General features: G+C 35.7%; 1 protein-coding gene across 1 annotated transcript in view; it reads right to left on the bottom strand.

The window, feature by feature from the left end:
- Positions 1-20,690, bottom strand: part of CFAP47 (cilia and flagella associated protein 47) — a 486,133-nt gene that overhangs the window by 431,810 nt on the left and 33,633 nt on the right. The window contains 7 exon segments of the mRNA XM_061178124.1: positions 7,765-8,006; positions 8,310-8,525; positions 14,881-14,885; positions 18,314-18,406; positions 18,507-18,690; positions 19,326-19,445; positions 19,447-19,476. Coding sequence (XP_061034107.1) covers positions 7,765-8,006; positions 8,310-8,525; positions 14,881-14,885; positions 18,314-18,406; positions 18,507-18,690; positions 19,326-19,445; positions 19,447-19,476 — 890 coding nt within the window.

Here is a 20,690-nt window from a genome sequence, read left to right as displayed (position 1 = left end):
CAATAAAAAGATTTATACAGGAGACCTTCAAGATGGTGGAGGAATAAGACGTGGAGATCACCCTCCTCCCCACAAATACATCAGAAATACATCTACATGTGGAACAATTCCTACAGAACACGTACTGAACGCTGGAAGAAGACCTCAGACCTCCTAAAAGTTATATATATTTTTTTTTTCTGTTTTCTTTTTTTGGGAGTATGTATACGTATGCTTCGTTGTGCGATTTTGTCTGTACAGCTTTGCTTTTACCATTTGTCCTAAGGGGCTGTCTGTCCGTGTTTTGTTGTTTTTTTTCTTTAGTATAGTTTTCAGAGCTTGTTATCATTGGTGGATTTTTTATTGGTTTGGTTGCTCGCTTCTTTCTTCTTCTTTTAATGACTTTTTAATTTTTTTTATATTGTCTTTTATTTTAATAACTTTATTTTATTTTATTCTTTCTTTCTTTTTTCTCCTCCCTTTTCTTCTGAGCCGTGTGGCTGACAGGGTCTTGGTACCCCAGCCGGGTGTCAGGCCTGTGCCTCTGAGGTGGGAGAGCCAAGTTCAGGACACTGGTTCACCAAAGACCTCCCGGCTCCACATAATATCAAATGGCGAAATCTCTCCCAGAGATCTCCATCTCAATGCTAAGACCCAGCTCCAATCAACAAACAGCAAGCTACAGTGCTGGACACCCTATGCCAAACAACTAGCAAGACAGGAACACAACCCCACCCAATACCAGAGAAGCTGCCTAAAATCATAATAAGGTCAGAGACACCCCAAAACACACCACTGGATGTGGTCCAGCCCACCAGAAAGACAAGATCCAGCCTCACCCACCAGAACGTAGGCACCAGTCCCCTCCACCAGGAAGCCTACAAAACCTACTGAACCAACCTTAGCCACTGGGGGAAAACACCAAAAACAATGGGAACGACGAACCTGCAGCCTGCGAAAAGGAGACCCCAAACACAGTAAGTTAAGCAAAATGAGGAGACAGAGAAACACACAGCAGATGAAGAAGCAAGGTAAAAACCCACCAGACTAAACAAATGAAGAGAAAATAGGCAGTCTAGCTGAAAAAGAATTTAGAGTAATGAGAGTAAAGATGATCCAAAATCTTGGAAATACAATGGAGAAAACACAAGAAACGTTTAACAAGGACCTACAAGAACTAAAGAGCAAATAAACAATGATGAACAACACAATAAACGGAATTAAAAATTCTCTAGAAGGAATCAATAGCAGAAGAACTGAGGCAGAAGAACGGATAAGTGACCTGGAAGATAAAATAGTGGAAATAACTACCACAGAGCAGAATAAAGAAAAAAAAATGAAAAGAATTGAGGACAGTCTCAGAGACTTCTGGGACAAGACTAAATGCACCAACATTCGAATTATAGGGGTTCCCAAAGCAGAAGAGAAAAAGAAAGGGACTGAGAAAATATTTGAAGAGATTATAGTTGAAAACTTCCCTAATATGGGAAAGGAAATAGTCAATCAAGTCCAGGAAGCACAGAGAGTCCCATACGGGATAAACCCAAGGAGAAACACGCAAAGACACATATTATTCAAACTATCAAAAATTAAATACAAAGAAAAAATATTAAAAGCAGCAAGGGAAAAACAACAAATAACATACAAGGGAATCCCCATAAGGTTAACAGCTGATGTTTCAGAAGAAACTCTGCAAACCAGAAGAGAGTGGCAGGACATATTTAAAGTGATGAAAGGGAAAAAACCTACAACCAAGATTACTCTACCCAGCAAGGATCTCATTCAGATTCGATGGAGAAATTAAAACCTTTACAGACAAACAAAAGCTAAGAGAATTCAGCACCACCAAATCAGCTTTACAACAAATGCTAAAGGAACTTCTCTAGGCAGGAAACAGAAGAAAGGAAAAGACCAAAAATAACAAACCCAAAATAATTAAGAAAATGGTAATAGAAACATACAGATTGATAACTACCTTAAATGTAAATGGATTAAATGCTCCAACCAAAAGACACAGACTGGTTGAATGCATACAAAAACAAGACCCGTATATACGCTGTCTAAAAAGGACCCACTTCAGACCTATGGACACATACAGACTGAAAGTGAGGGGATGGAAAAGGATATTCCATGCAAATGGAAATCAAAAGAAAGCTGGAGTAGCAATTCTCATATCAGACAAAATTGACTTTAAAACAAAGACTATTACAAGAGACAAAGAAGGACACTACATAATGATCAAGGGATCAATCCAAGAAGAAGATATAACAATTGTAAATATTTATGCACCCAACAGAGGAGAACCTCAATACATAAGGCAAATGCTAACAGCCATAAAAGGGGAAATCAACAGTAACACAATCATAGTAGGGGACTTTAACACCCCACTATCACCAAAGGACAGATCATCCAAAATGAAAATAAATAAGGAAACACAAGCTTTAAATGATACATTAAACAAGATTGACTTAATTGATATTTATAGGCCATTCCATCCAAAAACAACAGAATATAATTTCTTCTCAAGTGCTCAAGGAACATTCTCCAGGATAGATCGTATATTGGGTCACAAATCAAGCCTTGGTAAATTTAGGAAAACGGAAATCGAATCAAGTGTCTTTTCCAACCACAACGCTATGAGACTAGATATCAATCACAGGAAAAAATCTGTAAAAAACTACAAACACATGGAGGCTAAACAATACACTACTAAATAACTAAGAGATTACTGAAGAAATCAAAGAGGAAATCAAAAAATACTTAGAAACAAATGACAATGAAAACACGACGACCCAAAACCTATGGGATGCAGCAAAAGCAATTCTAAGAGGGAAGTTTATAGCAATACAATCCTACCTCAAGAAACAAGAAACATCTCAAATAAACAACCTAACCTTACAGCTAAAGTAATTAGAGAAAGAAGAACAATAAAGCCCCAAAGTTAGCAGAAGGAAAGAAATCATCAAGACCAGATCAGTAATAAATGAAAAATAAATGAAGGAAACAATAGCAAAGATCAATAAAACTAAAAGCTGGTTCTTTGAGAAGATAAACAAAATTGATAAACCATTAGCCAGACTCATCAAGAAAAAAAGGGAAAAGACTCAAATCAACAGAATTAGAAAAGAAAAAGGAGAAATAACAACTGACATTGCAGAAATACAAAGGATCATGAGAGATTACTACAAGCAACTATATGCCAATAAAATGGACAACCGGGAAGAAATGGACACATTCTTAGAAGAACATAATCTTCCGAGACTGAACCAGGAAGAAAGAGAAAATATAAACAGACCAATCACAAGAACTGAAATTGAGACTGTGATTAAAAATCTTCTAGCAAACAAAAGCCCAGGAGCAGATGGCTTCACAGGCGAATTCTATCAAACATTTAGAGAAGAGCTAACACCTATCCTTCTCAAACTCTTCCAAAATATTGCAGAGGGAGGAACACTCCCCAACTCATTCTACGAGGCCACCATCACCCTGATACCAAAACCAGACAAAGATGTCACAAAAAAAGAAAACTACAGACCAATATCACTGATGAACACATGCAAAAATCCTCAACAAAATACTAGCAAACAGAATCCAATAGCACATTAAAAGGATCATACACCATGATCAAGTGGGGTTTATCCCAGGAATGCAAGGATTCTTCAATATACTCAAATCAATCAATGTGATAAACCATATTAACAAATAGAAGGAGAAAAACCATATGTTCATCTCAGTAGATGCAGAAAAAGCTTTCCACAAAATTCAACCCCCATTTATGATAAAAACCCTCCAGAAAGCAGGCATAGAGGGAATTTACCTCAACATAATAAATGCCATATATGACAAACCCACAGCCAACATCGTTCTCACTGCTGAAAAACTGAAACCATTTCCTCTAAGTTGAGGAAGAAGGCAAGGTTGTCCACTCTCACCACTATTATTCAACATAGTTTTGGAAGTTTAAGCCACAGTAATCAGAGAAGAAAAAGAAATAAAAGGAATCCAAATTGGAAAAGAAGAAGTAAAGCTGTCACTGTTTGCAGATGACATGATACTATACATAGAGAATCCTAAAGATGCTACCAGAAAACAACTAGAGCTAATCAATGAAGTTGGTAAAGTAGCAGGATACAAAATTAATGCACAGAAATCTCTTGCATTCCTATACACTAATGATGAAAAAATCTGAAAGAGAAATTAGGGAAACACTCCCATTTACCAATGCAACAAAAAGAATAAAATATCTAGGAATAAACCTACCTAAGGAGACAAAAGACCTGTATGCATAAAATTATAAGACACTGATGAAAGAAATTAAAGATGATACAAACAGATGGAGAGATACACCATGTTCTTGGATTGGAAGAATCAACATTGTGCAAATGACTATACTACCCAAAGCAATCTACACATTCAATGCAATCTCTATCAAACTACCACTGGCATTTTCCACAGAACTAGATCAAAAAGTTTCACAATTTGCTTGGAAACACAAAAGACACTGAATAGCCAAAGCAATCTTGAGAAAGAAAAATGGAGCTGGAGGAATCAGGCTCCCTGACTTCAGACTATACTACAAAGATACAGTAATCAAGACAGTACGGTACTGGCACAAAAACAGAAATATAGATCAATGGAACAGGATAGAAAGCCCAGAGATAAACCCATGCACATATGGTCACCTTATTTTTGATAAAGGAGGCAAGACTATACAATGGAGAAAAGACAGCCTCTTCAATAAGTGGTGCTGGGAAAACTGGACAGCTACATGTAAAAGAATGAAATTAGAACACACCCTAACACCATACACAAAAATAAACTCAAAATGGATTAAAGACCTAAACGTAAGGCCAGACACCATCAAACTCTTAGAGGAAAACACAGGCAGAACACTCTATGACATAAATCACAGCAAGATCCTTTTTGACCCACCTCCTAGAGAAATGGAAATAAAAACAAAAATAAACAAATGGGACCTAATGAAACTTAAAAGCTTTTGCACAGCAAAGGAAACCATAAACAAGACGAAAAGAAGACCCTCAGAATGGGAGAAAATATTTGCAAATGAAGCAACTGACAAAGGATTAATCTCCAAAATTTACAAGCAGCTCATGCAGCTCAATATCAAAAAAACAAATAACCCAGTCCAAAAATGGGCAGAAGACTTAAATAGACATTTCTCCAAAGAAGATATACAGATTGCCAACAAACACATGAAAGGATGCTCAACATCACTAGTCATTAGAGAAATGCAAATCAAAACTACAATGAGGTATCACCTCACACCAGTCAGAATGGCCATCATCAAAAAATCTACAAACAATAAATGCTGGAGAGGGTGTGGAGAAAAGGGAACCCTCTTGCACTGTTGGTGGGAATGTAAATTGATACAGCCACTATGGAGAACAGTATGGAGGTTCCTTAAAAAACTAAAAATAGAACTACCATATGACCCAGCAATCCCACTACTGGGCGTATACCCTGAGAAAACCATAATTCAAAAAGAGTCAGGGACCACAATGTTCACTGCAGCTCTATTTACAATAGCCAGGACATGGAAGCAACCTAAGTGTCCACTGACAGATGAATGGATAAAGAAGATGTGGCACATATATTCAATGGAATATTACTCAGCCATAAAAAGAAACAAAATTGAGTTATTTGTAGTGAGGTGGATGGACCTAGAGACTGTCATACAGAGTGAAATAAGTCAGAAAGAGAAAAACAAATACCGTAAGCTAACACATATACATGGAATCTAAAAAAAATAAATTAAAAATGGTTCTGAAGAAGCTAAGGGCAGGACAGAAATAAAGACGCAGACGTAGAGAATGGACTTGAGGGCGTGGGGAGGGGGAAGGGTAAGCTGGGACGAAGTGAGAGAGTAGCATTGACATATATATACACTACCAAATGTAAAATAGATAGCTAGTGGGAAGCAGCCACATAGCACAGGGAGATCAGCTCGGTGCTTTGTGACCACCTAGAGGGGTGGGATAGGGAGGGTGGGAGGGAGACGCAAGAGAGAGGAGATATGGGGATATATGTATATGTATAGCTGATTCACTCTGTTATAAAGCAAAAACTAACACACCATTGTAAAGCAATTATACTCCAATAAAGATGTTAAAAAGAAAAAGATTTATACAAAGAGGCAAAAACAAAAGTGAGTAATTATTATATGAATATTCTGAGCAGCAGAAGGAAAATGACGCTAGTGAAATCTAGGTATATAATATAAATTATGCATACTTTCCTTGATGCTATATCAAATAGATTCAAGTATTGTATCATTTGTGTTCTAAAAAAATTAAAAGTACTTAAAGGCTAATGGTATTATTCATATTAACACTGTATTTGGAATTAAATGTCTTTGTGTTTTTTGCTTTGATTTAAAAAAATGTAAGAGCTGTTACGAGCAACCCAAAAAAAAGAAAAGTAAATACTAAAATCTCCCTGTAAAAATAGAGTACTAAAAACCATGAGAAGTTTGTAACATTGTAATTCCACTTTTGACAAATGAAGCATTTTCACAGCATTTCCATGGCAGCCACGAGGGGGTAGCCCAGCCACTCAACACTGGCTAGGATGCAGAAATACAAGGAAAAGTACCTGTGCACTGTGCTTTTCTGACACCCTTAGTGCCATATCACGTGCTTGATCAGAATCTATAGCTGGAATGCAGATAATGTAACTACAACTGATACCTGTTCAAAAAAACTGGAGAAGGTTTATCTAGAATCTCTGAAATCTGCAGAAATATTTTCTTTTTCTTCTCTGATCATTTACTCCACTTTTTTCTAGTTTGGGGCAGGACCCAGTATTTCCAGTATTAATAACAACAACAACAAAAAAGAGCTTGGTCAAATGAATCTGCTAAATATTGACAGAAGTATACCTCGAATGCTTAATAAATTATAATCTGGGGGGGGCTTCCCTGGTGGCGCAGTGGTTGAGAATCTGCCTGCTAATGCAGGGGACACGGGTTCGAGCCCTGGTCTGGGAAGATCCCACATGCCGCGGAGCAACTAGGCCCGTGAGCCACAACTACTGAGCCTGCGCGTCTGGAGCCTGTGCTCCGCAACCAGAAAGGCCACGATAGTGAGAGGCCCGCGCACCGCGATGAAGAGTGGCCCCCGCTTGCCACAACTAGAGAAAGCCCTTGCACAGAAACAAAGACCGAACATAGCCAAAAATAAATAAATTAATTAATTAATTGATTGATTGAAAAAAATTATAATCTGGGATTGTGCTAAATCTATCCAGATTAATAAAAAGATTAAATGTGGTTATATCAATGATCTCCAGCCATAATAAACGGACAGTCCTCCTCTTCCACTTGTTAAATTTGTCAACATCTCCACCTATATCTGCACTAAAATTAAGTGAACTTAAATTAATACTCGAGCTTGTTTATAACACTCCCTGTTACCAACACTGGTAGAGTTATATAGAAGTCATGATTTGGGAATGACTGATATTCACAGGAAAAGCACCTAAGGCAAGAATTCAACAAACCAGGACTCCTCTGTGACCTGAAGTATAGTCTACTTAGATCTCAAATGAAGACTATTTCTAAATTAGAGATAAAGAGGGAGGGAGGGGGAGAGGAAGGGAAGGACGTAGGGAAGGAAGGAGGGAAGGAATGTCCCATTGTCCCAAGACCATTTGTGATTTACTTCTACGTTCTTATCACCATTATACAGTACACACTCCAGATATGATTAATGCCTGAATACATGAATAAATGAATGTCTAAATCAAACAAACAGAATAAACTATTACCTTTAGCTGGACAAATGGAAAATGCCATCCCTTTTCCTGTATTTATCGGTTGCCATTCAAATTTGACAAAATAATTCTGACGATTATACAACCTAACCATCCCCCTAAAACATGTTTTCACCAAGAAGCCTTGTGGTCTCAGTACTAGCTCATTAGCAGATAGCTCAAGTTTTACTGGCAAGACAACTGCCATCACTAGGATGTGCCCACCAGGCATATTGTTCACTGTAAAGGTGAAAGACCTGCAACACAGCAAAGGCATCCAAATTTAACTGATAACACCTCTTAACTGAATGGTAGAATTCAGTTACATGTAAAAATGCATATATTATTGATTGACATCAACAATTCTTAGTAAACAATATCAAAATAATTATGAAAGGTAATTAGACTACCATTGAAATATGAATCTACAAATCTACAAATTGCTGCACATATAGTTTCTATGTTTGGGGACCAAACATAATATATACTACAATAATTGGGGTAAATATACAAAAGGACATTTTGATTCTAGCAAACAGAAATTTGAAAATAAATCCTACTTCCAAAATTTTCCAATAGTGGGAGATTCAAATATCACTGAAACATAAGTACTAGCTGTAGGTGGAATCACATATGAAAATTGGTTGGTTTTCCGAAGTTCTTGCAAACTGACATCTAACTGGATCAAAATATGAATAGGTAGCATATTAATAACATGTAGTAGATGAGTATTTGTTGAGTTCACACAAACATCACCAAAGTTAAGGACAGAGGGCCTTGAAAAAATGAAAAGTTACTAAGTTTAATGTTGACAAATGTGTTCATTGACTTACTTAAGTTTTCATACTATATGCTGATCGATTAATTCGTTAAAAATAGTACTTAAAATATTTACTATAATATCAGAAATTATTAACAGAGCTTTTTATCTAAATGTCCATAATTTGAGGTGATTGGCCAAAATTCAATACATATTGTGATTATATGGAAAATTACATGACAAAATTATTAGCACTAATTATAACTCAGTACATGAATTTGCATTCTCCTACACCCTCTCCACTCCCATAAATGCATTTATGTTCACTTATCCAGAACTTACAGAAATTGGTAACTTCCCATGACTCACTGTTTAAATTTTAAATTTCCCCCTTTAAATGCTAGAAGTTTTTATATCATAACAATCTTAATTATGTCTTATCCTGCTTTTTTAACAGCTTAATTTTAACTGGTATACAGCAAACTGTACATGTTTAAAGTACAGAATTTCGTAAGTGTTGACAAATATATATACCTGTATACAGGTGAAATACCTGAAACGATCACCACAATGAAGAGAGTGAACATCCATCACTCCAAAAAGTATTCTTGGCCCCTTTATAGTTTCTCCCTACCACCATCCTCTGTATTCCCCCTTTCCAGACAACCACTCATCTGCTTTATGTCACTATAGATCAGTTTGCATTTTCTAGACTTTAATATGAGTGGAATAATATAGCATGTATGGTTTTTCTCTGATTTCTTTCACTCAGCAAACTCTCTGGAGATCCATTTAAGATGTTTCGTGTGTCAACAGTCCATTCCTTTATATTACTAAGTAGTAGTCCATTATAGGTGAATGTTTATATATCACCTGTTAACACTTCGATTCTTCCCAGGTATGGCCTATTAAAATTAAGGATGCTAAAACATTTGCGAACAAGTATTTGTTTGAAAATATGCCCTCATTTCTTTTGGATAAATATCTAGGAGTATAATGGATGGGTAATATGGTACACGTGTGTTTAAATGTTTAAGAAACTGCCAAACTGCTTTAAAGTGGTTGTATAATTTCACATTCCCACTAGCAGTGTACAAGAGTCCCAGTTCCCTCACATCTTCAGCAACAATTGAAATGGTAAGTTTTTCAGCCATTCTAATAGATTAATAGCACTATCTCATTGTGGTTTTATTTTGTGTTTCCCTTACAATGAACAATGTTGTGCATCTTTCCATGTGCTTATTTGTCATTATATCTTCTATAAGGAAGGAAGCACATGGCTTATGATCTATTTTTATTTAGTTTTGGCACATGATATAAGGTATGGCTACAAACTCCTTTTTTTTCTTTTTTTTTGGTGTGTGACTTTCATGTTCTAGCACTATTTTTTTTTTTTTTAATCACAGCCATACTAACACATGTGATGTGGTTTCTCACTGTGGTTTTGATTTGCATTTCACTAATGACTAATGATATTGAGCATCTTTTCATGTGCTTACAGAGCATTTGTATGTCTTCTTGGGAGAAACGTCTATTCAAGTCTTGTCCATTTTTAATTGTGTTTCTTGTTTTTGAGTTGTAGGAGTTCTTTATACATCCTGGATATTAACCACTTATCAAATATATTATTTGCAAATAGTTTTTCATATTATGAAGGTTGTCTTTTCACTCTATTGTGTCCTTTGATGCACAAAAAAGTTTTTCATTTTGATGAAATCTGGTTTATTTTTTCCTTTGTTGCCTATGCTTTTGGTGTCATATCCAAGAAATCATTGCCAAACCCAATGCCATGAAAAATTTCACCTGTTTTCTTCTAAGAGTTTTATAGTTTTAGCTCTTAAGTTTAGGTCTTTGATCCATATTGAGTTAATTTTTGTATATGGTCACATTCGTTTTTTTTTTTTTTTTTGAACGTCTTTATTGGAGTATAACTGCTTTACAATGGTGTATTAGTTTCTGCTTTATAACAAAGTGAATCAGTTATACATATACATATGTTCCCATATCTCTTCCCTCTTGCGTCTCCCTCCCTCCCACCCTCCCTATCCCACCCCTCTAGGTGGTCACAAAGCACCGAGCTGATCTCCCTGTGCTATGCAGCTGCTTCCCACTAGCTATCGTATTTTACATTTGGTAGTGTATATATGTCCATGCCACTCTCTCACTTTGTCACAGCTTGCCCTTCCCCCTCCCCATATCCTCAAGTCCATTCTCTAGTAGGTCTGTAGCACTACTTATTGAAAAGACTATGCTTTCTGCACCTTTTTGAACCTCAATGCCTTTTACCTTTGTCAAAATTCAGTTGTCCAATATATATAGGTCTATTTCTGAACCTTATGTTTCATTGGTGTATATTTATGCCAATAACATACGGTTTGGCTTACTATAGCTTTATAATAAATCTTGAAATCAAGCAGTGTTTTATCTCCAACATGTTTTCCTTTTTCAAAACTGTTTTGACTATTCTAATTACATTGCATTTCCATGTGAATTTTAAAATGAGCCTGTCAATTTCTACAAAAGATCCTGATGGGATTTTGGTTGGAACTGTGGTGAATCTGTAGATTATATGGATCGTTTTTGCATATCTTCTATGTCTCTGCATAACTTTTTGAATAAATGGAATACAGGTACAATAACTATTTTAGTGTCATTGTCTGATAATTCTAACCTATGTATCAGTATTAATCAGATTTAACTGATTAATAATTCTCTTTATTATGGGTTGTATTTTCCTGCTTCTTCCTATGTATTGTAATCTTTGTTTGGATGTCAATATAGTAAATTTTACCTCATTAGGTACTGGATACTTTTTCATATTTCTATAATATTCTTGAGCTCTGCTCTGGAAGGAAGTTACCTTAAAACAGACTGGTCCTTCCAGATTTTTCTTTTATGAATGTTACCCGGGTCCAGAGCAGTGCTTTAAATAGTAATAATTATTCTCCACTACTGAGGTAAGAACTTCCTGAGTACTCTGCCTCAATGTCCCATGAATTATGAGATTTCAGTACTGGTTGAGGCAAGCAATACAGAGGTGAGCCAGAAATATTAAGACAGAGATACAAGAACAAGACAGACAAAGTGGGTCTAATAAGATCCTATTTATACCTAGAATAACCAAAGCAATCCTGAAAAAGAAGAGCAAATTTGGAGGACTTGCACTTACTGATTTCAAAACTTACCATAAAGCTACTTATCGACAGTATAGAATTGTCATTGGGATAGACATACAGATCAATGGAACAGAATTAAGAATCCAGAAACAAACCTTGACACATTTGATCATTTGATTTTCGACAAAGGTGTCAAGGCACTCAATGAGAAATGATAGTATTTTCAACAAATGGTGCTGGGACCATTGAATATCCATATATAACAATATGAATTTAGACTCAACTCATACCATAAACAAAAATTTTTAAAACATAAAAAGGAATTGCAGTGCTAAACATAAGATCTAAAAATATAAAATGTTCAAAACTACATTCCTGCAGCCTGTGGAACAAAAACCACATTCACAGAAAGATAGACAAGATGAAAAGGCAGAGGGCTATATACCAGATGAAGGAACAAGAAAAAACCCCAGAAAAACAACTAAATGAAGTGGAGATAGGCAACCTTCCAGAAAAACAATTCAGAATAATGATGGTGAAGATGATCCAGGACCTCGGAATAAGAATGGAGGCAAAGATCGAGAAGATGCAAGAAATGATTAACAAAGACCTAGAAGAATTAAAGAACAAACAAACACAGATGACCAAAACAATAACTGAAATGAAAACTACACTAGAAGGAATCAATAGAAGAATAACTGAGGCAGAAGAACAGATAAGTGACCTGGAAGACAGAATGGTGGAATTCACTGCTGCGGAACAGACTAAAGAAAAAAGAATGAAAAGAAATGAAGACAGCCTAAGAGACCTCTGGGACAACATTAAACACAACGACATTCACATTATAGGGGTCCCAGAAGGAGAAGAGGGAGAGAAAGGACCAGAGAAAATATTTGAAGAGATTATAGTCGAAAACTTCCCTAACATGGGAAAGGAAATAGCCACCCAAGTGCAGGAAGCGCAGAGAGTCCCATACAGGATAAACCCAAGGAGAAACACGCCGAGACACATAGTAATCAAATTGGCAAAAATTAAAGACAAAGAAAAATTATTGAAAGCAGCAAGGGAAAAACGACAAATAACATACAAGGGAACTCCCATAAGGTTAACAGCTGATTTCTCAGCAGAAACTCTACAAGCCAGAAGGGAGTGGCATGATATACTTAAAGTGATGAAAGGGAAGAGCCTACAACTAAGATTACTCTACCCGGCAAGGATCTCATTTAGATTTGATGGAGAAATCAAAAGCTTTACAGACAAGCAAAAGCTAAGAGAATTCAGCACCACCAAACCAGCTCTACAACAAATGCTAAAGGAACTTCTCTAAGTGGGAAACACAAGAGAAGAAAAGGACCTACAAAAACAAACCCAAAACAATTAAGAAAATGGTCATAGGAACATACATATCGATAATTACCTTAAACGTGAATGGATTAAATGCTCCAACCAAAAGACACAGGCTTGCTGAATGGATACAAAAACAAGACCCATATATATGCTGTCTACAAGAGACCCACTTTAGACCTAGGGACACATACAGACTGAAAGTGAGGGGATGGAAAAAGATATTCCATGCAAATGGAAATCAAAAGAAAGCTGGAGTAGCTATACTCATATCAGGTAAAACAGACTTTAAAATAAAGAATGTTACAAGAGACAAGGAAGGACACTACATAATGATCAAGGGATCAATCCAAGAAGAAGATATAACAATTATAAATATATATGCACCCAACATAGGAGCACCTCAATACATAAGGCAACTGCTAACAGCTATAAAAGAGGAAATCGACAGTAACACAATAATAGTGGGGGACTTTAACACCTCACTTACACCAATGGACAGATCATCCAAAATGAAAATAAATAAAGAAACAGAAGCTTTAAATGACACAATAGACCAGATAGATTTAATTGATATTTATAGGACATTCCATCCAAAAACAGCAGATTACACGTTCTTCTCAAGTGCGCACGGAACATTCTCCAGGATAGATCACATCTTGGGTCACAAATCAAGCCTCAGTAAATTTTAGAAAATTGAAATCATATCAAGCATCTTTTCTGACCACAACGCTATGAGATTAGAAATCAATTACAGGGAAAAAAACGTAAAAAACACAAACACATGGAGGCTAAACAGTACGCTACTAAATAACCAAGAGATCACTGAAGAAATCAAAGAGGGAATCAAAAAATACCTAGAGACAAATGACAATGAAAACACGACAATCCAAAACCTATGGGATGCAGCAAAAGCAGTTCTAAGAGGGAAGTTTATAGCTATACAAGCCTACCTAAAGAAACAAGAAAAATCTCAAGTAAACAATCTAACCTTACACCTAAAGAAACTAGAGAAAGAAGGACAAACAAAACCCAAAGTTAGCAGAAGGAAAGAAATCATAAAGGTCAGAGCGGAAATAAATGAAATAGAAACAAAGAAAACAATAGCAAAGATCAATAAAACTAAAAGCTGGTTCTTTGAGAAGATAAACAAAATTGATAAGCCATTAGCCAGATTCAACAAGAAAAAGAGGGAGAGGACTCAAATCAATAAAATTAGAAATGAAAAAGGAGAAGTTACAACAGACACCTCAGAAATACAAAGAATCCTAAGAGACTACTACAAGCAACTCTATGCCAATCAAATGGACAACCTGGAAGAAATGGACAAATTCTTAGAAAGGTATAATCTTCCAAGACTGAACCAGGAAGAAACAGAAAATATGAACAGACCAATCACAAGTAATGAAATTGAAACTGTGATTAAAAATCTTCCAACAAACAAAAGCCCAGGACCAGATGGCTTCACAGGTGAATTCTATCAAACATTTAGAGAAGAGCTAACACCCATCCTTCTCAAACTCTTCCAAAAAATTGCAGAGGAAGGAACACTCCCAAACTCATTCTATGAGGCCACCAACACCCTGATACCAAAACCAGACAAAGATACTACAAAAAAAGAAAATTACAGACCAGTATCACTGATGAATATAGATGCAAAAGTCCTCAACAAAATACTAGCAAACAGAATCCAACAACACATTAAAACGATCATACATCATGATCAAGTGGGATTTATCCCAGGGATGCAAGGATTCTTCAATATATGCAAATCAATCAATGTGATACACCATACTAACAAATTGAAGAATAAAAACCATATGATCATCTCAATAGATGCAGAAAAAGCTTTTGACAAAATTCAACATCCATTTATGATAAAAATTCTCCAGAAAGTGGGCATAGAGGGACCCTACCTCAACATAATAAAGGCCATATATGACAAACCCACAGCAAACATCATTCTCAATGGTGAAAAACTGAAAGCATTTCCTCTAAGATCAGGAACGAGACAAGGATGTCCACTCTCACCACTATTATTCAACATAGTTTTGGAAGTCCTAGCCACAGCAATCAGAGAAGAAAAAGAAATAAAAGGAATCCAAATTGGAAAAGAAGAAGTAAAACTGTCACTGTTTGCAAATGACATGATACTAGACATAGAGAATCCTAAAACTGCCACCAGAAAACTACTAGAGCTAATTAATGAATTTGGTAAAGTTGCAGGATACAAAATTAATGCACAGAAATCTCTTGCATTCCTATACACTAATGATGAAAAATCTGAAAGAGAAATTATGGAAACACTCCCATTTACCATTGCAACAAAAAGAATAAAATACCTAGGAATAAACCTACCTAGGGAGACAGAAGACCTGTATGCAGAAAACTATAAGACACTGACGAAAGAAATTAAAGATGATACCAACAGATGGAGAGATATACCATGTTCTTGGATTGGAAGAATCAATATTGTGAAAATGACTATACTACCCAAAGCAATCTACAGAGTCAATGCAATCCCTATCAAATAACCAATGGCATTTTTTACAGAACTAGAACAAATCATCTTAAAATTTGTATGGAGACACAAAAGACCCCGAATAGCCAATGCAGTCTTGAGGGGAAAAAACGGAGCTGGAGGAATCAGACTCCCTGACTTCAGACTATACTACAAAGCTACAGTAATCAAGACAATATGGTACTGGCACAAAAACAGAAACATAGATCAATGGAACAAGATAGAAAGCCCAGAGATAAACCCACGCATCTATGGTCAACTCATCTATGACAAAGGAGGCAAAGATATACAATGGAGAAAGGACAGTCTCTTCAATAAATAGTGCTGGGAAAACTGGACAGCTACATGTAAAAGAATGAAATTAGAATACTCCCTAACACCATATACAAAAATAAACTCAAAATGGATTAGAGACCTAAACGTAAGACTGGACACTATAAAACTCTTAGAGGAAAACATAGGAAGAACACTCTTTGACATAAATCACAGCAAGATCTTTTTTGATCCACCTCCTCGAGTAATGGAAATAAAAACAAACATAAACAAATGGAACCTAATGAAACTTCAAAGCTTTTGCACAGCAAAGGAAACCATAAACAAGACGAAAAGAAAACCCTCAGAATGGGAGAAAATATTTGCAAACAAATCAACGGACAAAGGATTAATCTGCAAAATATATAAACAGCTCATTCAGCTCAATATTAAAGAAACAAACAACCCAATCCAAAAATGGGCAGAAGACCTAAATAGACATTTCTCCAAAGAAGACATACAGACGGCCACAAAGCACATGAAAAGATGCTCAACATCACTAATTATTAGAGAAATGCAAATCAAAACTACAATGAGGTATCACCTCACACCAGTTAGAATGGGCATCATCAGAAAATCTACAAACAACAAATGCTGGAGAGGGTGTGGAGAAAAGGGAACCCTCTTGCACTGTTGGTGGGAATGTAAATTGATACAGCCACTATGGAGAACAATATGGAGGTTCCTTAAGGAAAACTAAAAATAGAATTACCATATGACCCAGCAATCCCACTACTGGGCATACACCCAGAGAAAACCATAATTCAAAAAGACACATGCACCCCAATGTTCATTGCAGCACTATTTACAATAGCCAGGTCATGGAAGCAACCTAAATGCCCATCCACAGACGAATGGATAAAGAAGTTGTGGTACATATATACAATGGAATATTACTCAGCCATAAAAAGAACGAAATTGAGTCATTTGTTGAGACGTGGATGGATCTAGAGACTGTCATACAGAGTGAAGTTAGTCAGAAAGAGAAAAACAAATATCATATATTAACGCATGTATGTGGCACCTAGAAAAATGGTACAGATGAACCGGGTTGCAGGGCAGAAGTTGAGACACAGATGTAGAGAACAAATGTATGGACACCAAGGGGGGGAAACTGCGGTGGTGTGGGGATGGTGGTGTGCTGAATTGGGCGATTGGGATTGACATGTATACAGTGATGTGTATAAAATTGATGACTGATTAAAAAATAAATAATAATAAAAAAAAAGTTATCAGAGGATAAATAAATTGTGATATATTCAAACAATGGATTACAACTCAGGAAGCAAAAAGAATGAAGTACTGAAAAAAAATATATATATATAAAATGTTTAAAAGGAAATAGGAGAAAATATTTGTGACCTTGAGCTAGCTAAAGATTGTTGGGCATGATATGAAAAGCATGATCTATAAAAGTAAAAAATTTAATAAATTCAATTTCATTTAAATTAAAAATTTCTGTGCTTTAAACAACATTATTAAGAAAATGAAAAGAAAAAAAAAAAAAAAACACCAAGCCACAGACTTAGGGAAAATATTTGGAAATCATATATCTGATAAAAAACTTGTATTCAGAATACATAAACAATTCCTACAACTCTATAATGAGAAGGTAAATATTCAAGTTAAAAATTGGGCAAAGACATTTCTCCAAATAAGATATACAATTTAAATTGTTGTACCTCTAAGTAAATGCATGAAAATATATTCAACATCTTAGTCAAAAAGGAAATGCAAATCAAAATCACAATGAGAGAACATTTTGCACCCGCTAGGATGGCTGTAATCAAAAAGACAGATAATAACAATTGCTGGTGAAAATGTGGAGAAACTGTAACCCTAATACACCGTTGGAGGGATTGTAACTTGGTGCAGTCACTGTGGAAAATTTTTGGAAATTTCTTTAAAAGTTAGACACAAACTTACCATATGACTCAGCAATTCTACTCCTAGGAATCTAACCAAAAGAAATAAAAACATATGTTCACTCGAAGAATTATATGTGAGTGTTTATAGCAGAAATATTCACAATAGCCTCAAACTGGAAATAGCTCAATGTCCATCAACTGGTAAATGGATAAACAAAATGTGGTATTCCTAATAAAATGAGATACTATTTAGATACAAAAAGGAACAAAATATTTATACCTACTACCACATGGATGAACCTTACCAACATTATGCTAAGCTAAACAAACAATATAAGGGAAACCACATATTATATGATTCCTTTTACATGAAATGTTCAGAATAGGCAAATCTATAGAGATAGAAAGCTAATTAATGGTTGCCTGGGGCTAGGGCTGGGAATTGGGAGTAACTTGCATATAGACATGAGGGTGATGGCAGCACTGTAAAACTGAATTGTGATGACGGTTGCATAAACCTGTAAATTCACTGAAATTCATTGATTTTCATGCTTTGACCTGGTGAATTTTATGTAATATAAATTATACTTCAATAAATCTGCTAAAAAAATTGTTCAGTAGGTTTTTATAGATTCTTACCAACAATTACTTGATGAATTTGCTTTGGTGTCAAGATTAAGCTGCAATCATGTTTTTCATGGGGTGAGGATGGGTCTGATTTAAGTCCTTTGAGAACCTGTGAGAAATCACATTATTCCAAAATTAATTGTTCAATATTACCAAAAGATATTTTAAGAATTCTCATGGTATAATAAAATGTAAAATATTGCACATGCCTTTCTTCTCAAAGACTTTGTCTCCGTGGATGCTATATTTCTGGTACTTAGCAATTGGTTACATTTGATCCGACGCTGTGCTGAAGATTACTCTTCTATTTCTGCTTCTGAGAGTGTGGGTGACTATAGACCCGATGCTGGCTGTAATCCTATGTCTGTATCATTATATGAGTACATGTGTTTCCTAGTGAAATCATAATAATAATTAACTGAGGCTAAGTCTTTTAGAAAATACATCAGTAAATCCAAATATTCCCCATAGTACATGCTGTTACTGACCCACTCAGATCCACTGAAGCAGACAGAAGCACTAATCTGCATAAAATTGCCCTCTGTTGAGGGGACCCCATTCTCAAACACCTCCTCAAGGAAGCTACGCCCACCCTACCATACCCAAGGACAGCTCACAGTCAATGACTCAAGGCAGGAACAACAACATGGTATAATTTATGCTCAAAAGACCCTAGGTATCAGGCTGAGAGTAAACTTTATTTGAAACACATTATTTCTGAGTTCTCTCTTCTGCCCTCTCCTGCTTTCCTCATATTGTGCAGGTTTCTCCCAAAAGAACATTCTCCAAAAATCACATGTGCTGGAATTCCTGTCTCAGAATCTGCTTCTGGGGAAGTCCACCTAAGACATTCCCAAATCAAAAGTAAAAAAGGAAATAAATGCAGTTAAAGTAGTTCAATGTTTTGCTATTTTCGTTCATGAAAAGTCATTTAAATCACTAAAAAAGAACCTAAAGAGTAAAGAAAAAAATTCTGGCTCTACAGGCACCATGCTCTGTTTCACACTGTTTGAGGAAGTGAACTTTACCTCTGTTCTTCTTTCTGCAGGTGCACATTTCTTAAATATTTAATGTATCCTGCATAATGCTTTTCATGTGCTTTCTTTTCTATTTTTTCAAATTTAGTGTATGCAAAATCAGGATCCACAGTTGTATCTTGGAATCTTTGTGAAAATCGTCCTACAATATGAGCAAGACATGTTAATATTTAGGTGTGTATATATGCATTTATTCAATCAGTATTTACTGAGTGCCTCCTATGCCAGGAGTTGGGCACAGAATGGTGAACAGGACAGATTCTAGTCCTTTTATATACCAAGACATTATTATATGTAGAAATAGAATGATATCTAATTTTCTTCTTAACCTAATCACAGGAAATCCCTAAGGTCATTGGGAAGAAGTAGCACCGCACCTACCCTAAACCCACTCTTGGAGTATTAGTCAAGTAGGCAATTTGGGCAGCTCTAGATTACAGATGGAGCTAGATCTGAATCTGTTTAGTGTTTCCTAATAGTTAATTACTTTTAGATAACTGTGATCAAAATCAGAAAAGAATATATAGAATAATGAATCCTTTTGTTAAATCATGCTTTCTTAATATCTCAGAGCTTATGAAATAACCATCAGCAATAAATCTATACAGAGAAAAAAAATCCAAAGAAGAACTGCAAACTACTCTACATCTCACATTCACTCAACTGGGTGCATGCACTTCCTTTCACCTACCACATATTTTCCATAAAAACAAAAAGTACAACTATTCACATCTTTTGGCCTTAGGCTACCTCAGTCTTCAGCAAATTTTATTAATCATTGAGATTCTCACCCTTAATAATTAACTCCTAAGTATAAACCTAGTAGTCATATACAGTCAAATGAAATTTAATCTAATATCTAATATTTTTTCCTGTTTTTGATAATTCCTCAGTGGTAACAGTAATACAGCTTGAACTGAGTTAAAGTCTTTAAGAGAGTGAGGCAATAAGAGAGAAACAAATGCTTTGTTACTCAGATAGTTGTTGATATATTTAAATCTCCCTTCAGGCTCTGGGATCCTTAACCACCTTTAGAACCTAGAAATAATTCCTATATCTGAGGTCTCTATCTCTGTAACAAGGAGAAAAGGAGGGACTTAAAAAGAAGTAGTACAGGAGGTGCCTGAAGTGACAAAGAGCTGGTTACTAACACATCTAAATGCTTATCAGCTCCTTAAAGAATAAACTTTAAGAAATACCTCTGCAACTTTGAGTAGGTGATTTTTTTTAAATGTGCAAAGTACAGACAACAAAAATTACTAAGTAAATAAAGCATTTTTCCTCACTTATTTATTAAAAAAATTTTTACTGAATGCCTACTATAACATACTATTCTAAACACAAGACATATACTGC

The sequence above is a fragment of the Eubalaena glacialis genome, chromosome X (genome assembly GCF_028564815.1).
Source record: "Eubalaena glacialis isolate mEubGla1 chromosome X, mEubGla1.1.hap2.+ XY, whole genome shotgun sequence".
In the NCBI taxonomy this organism is placed as follows: Eukaryota; Metazoa; Chordata; class Mammalia; order Artiodactyla; family Balaenidae; genus Eubalaena; species Eubalaena glacialis.
Note: the sequence above shows the minus strand (reverse complement) of the source record. Positions and strands in the feature narration are given on the sequence as shown.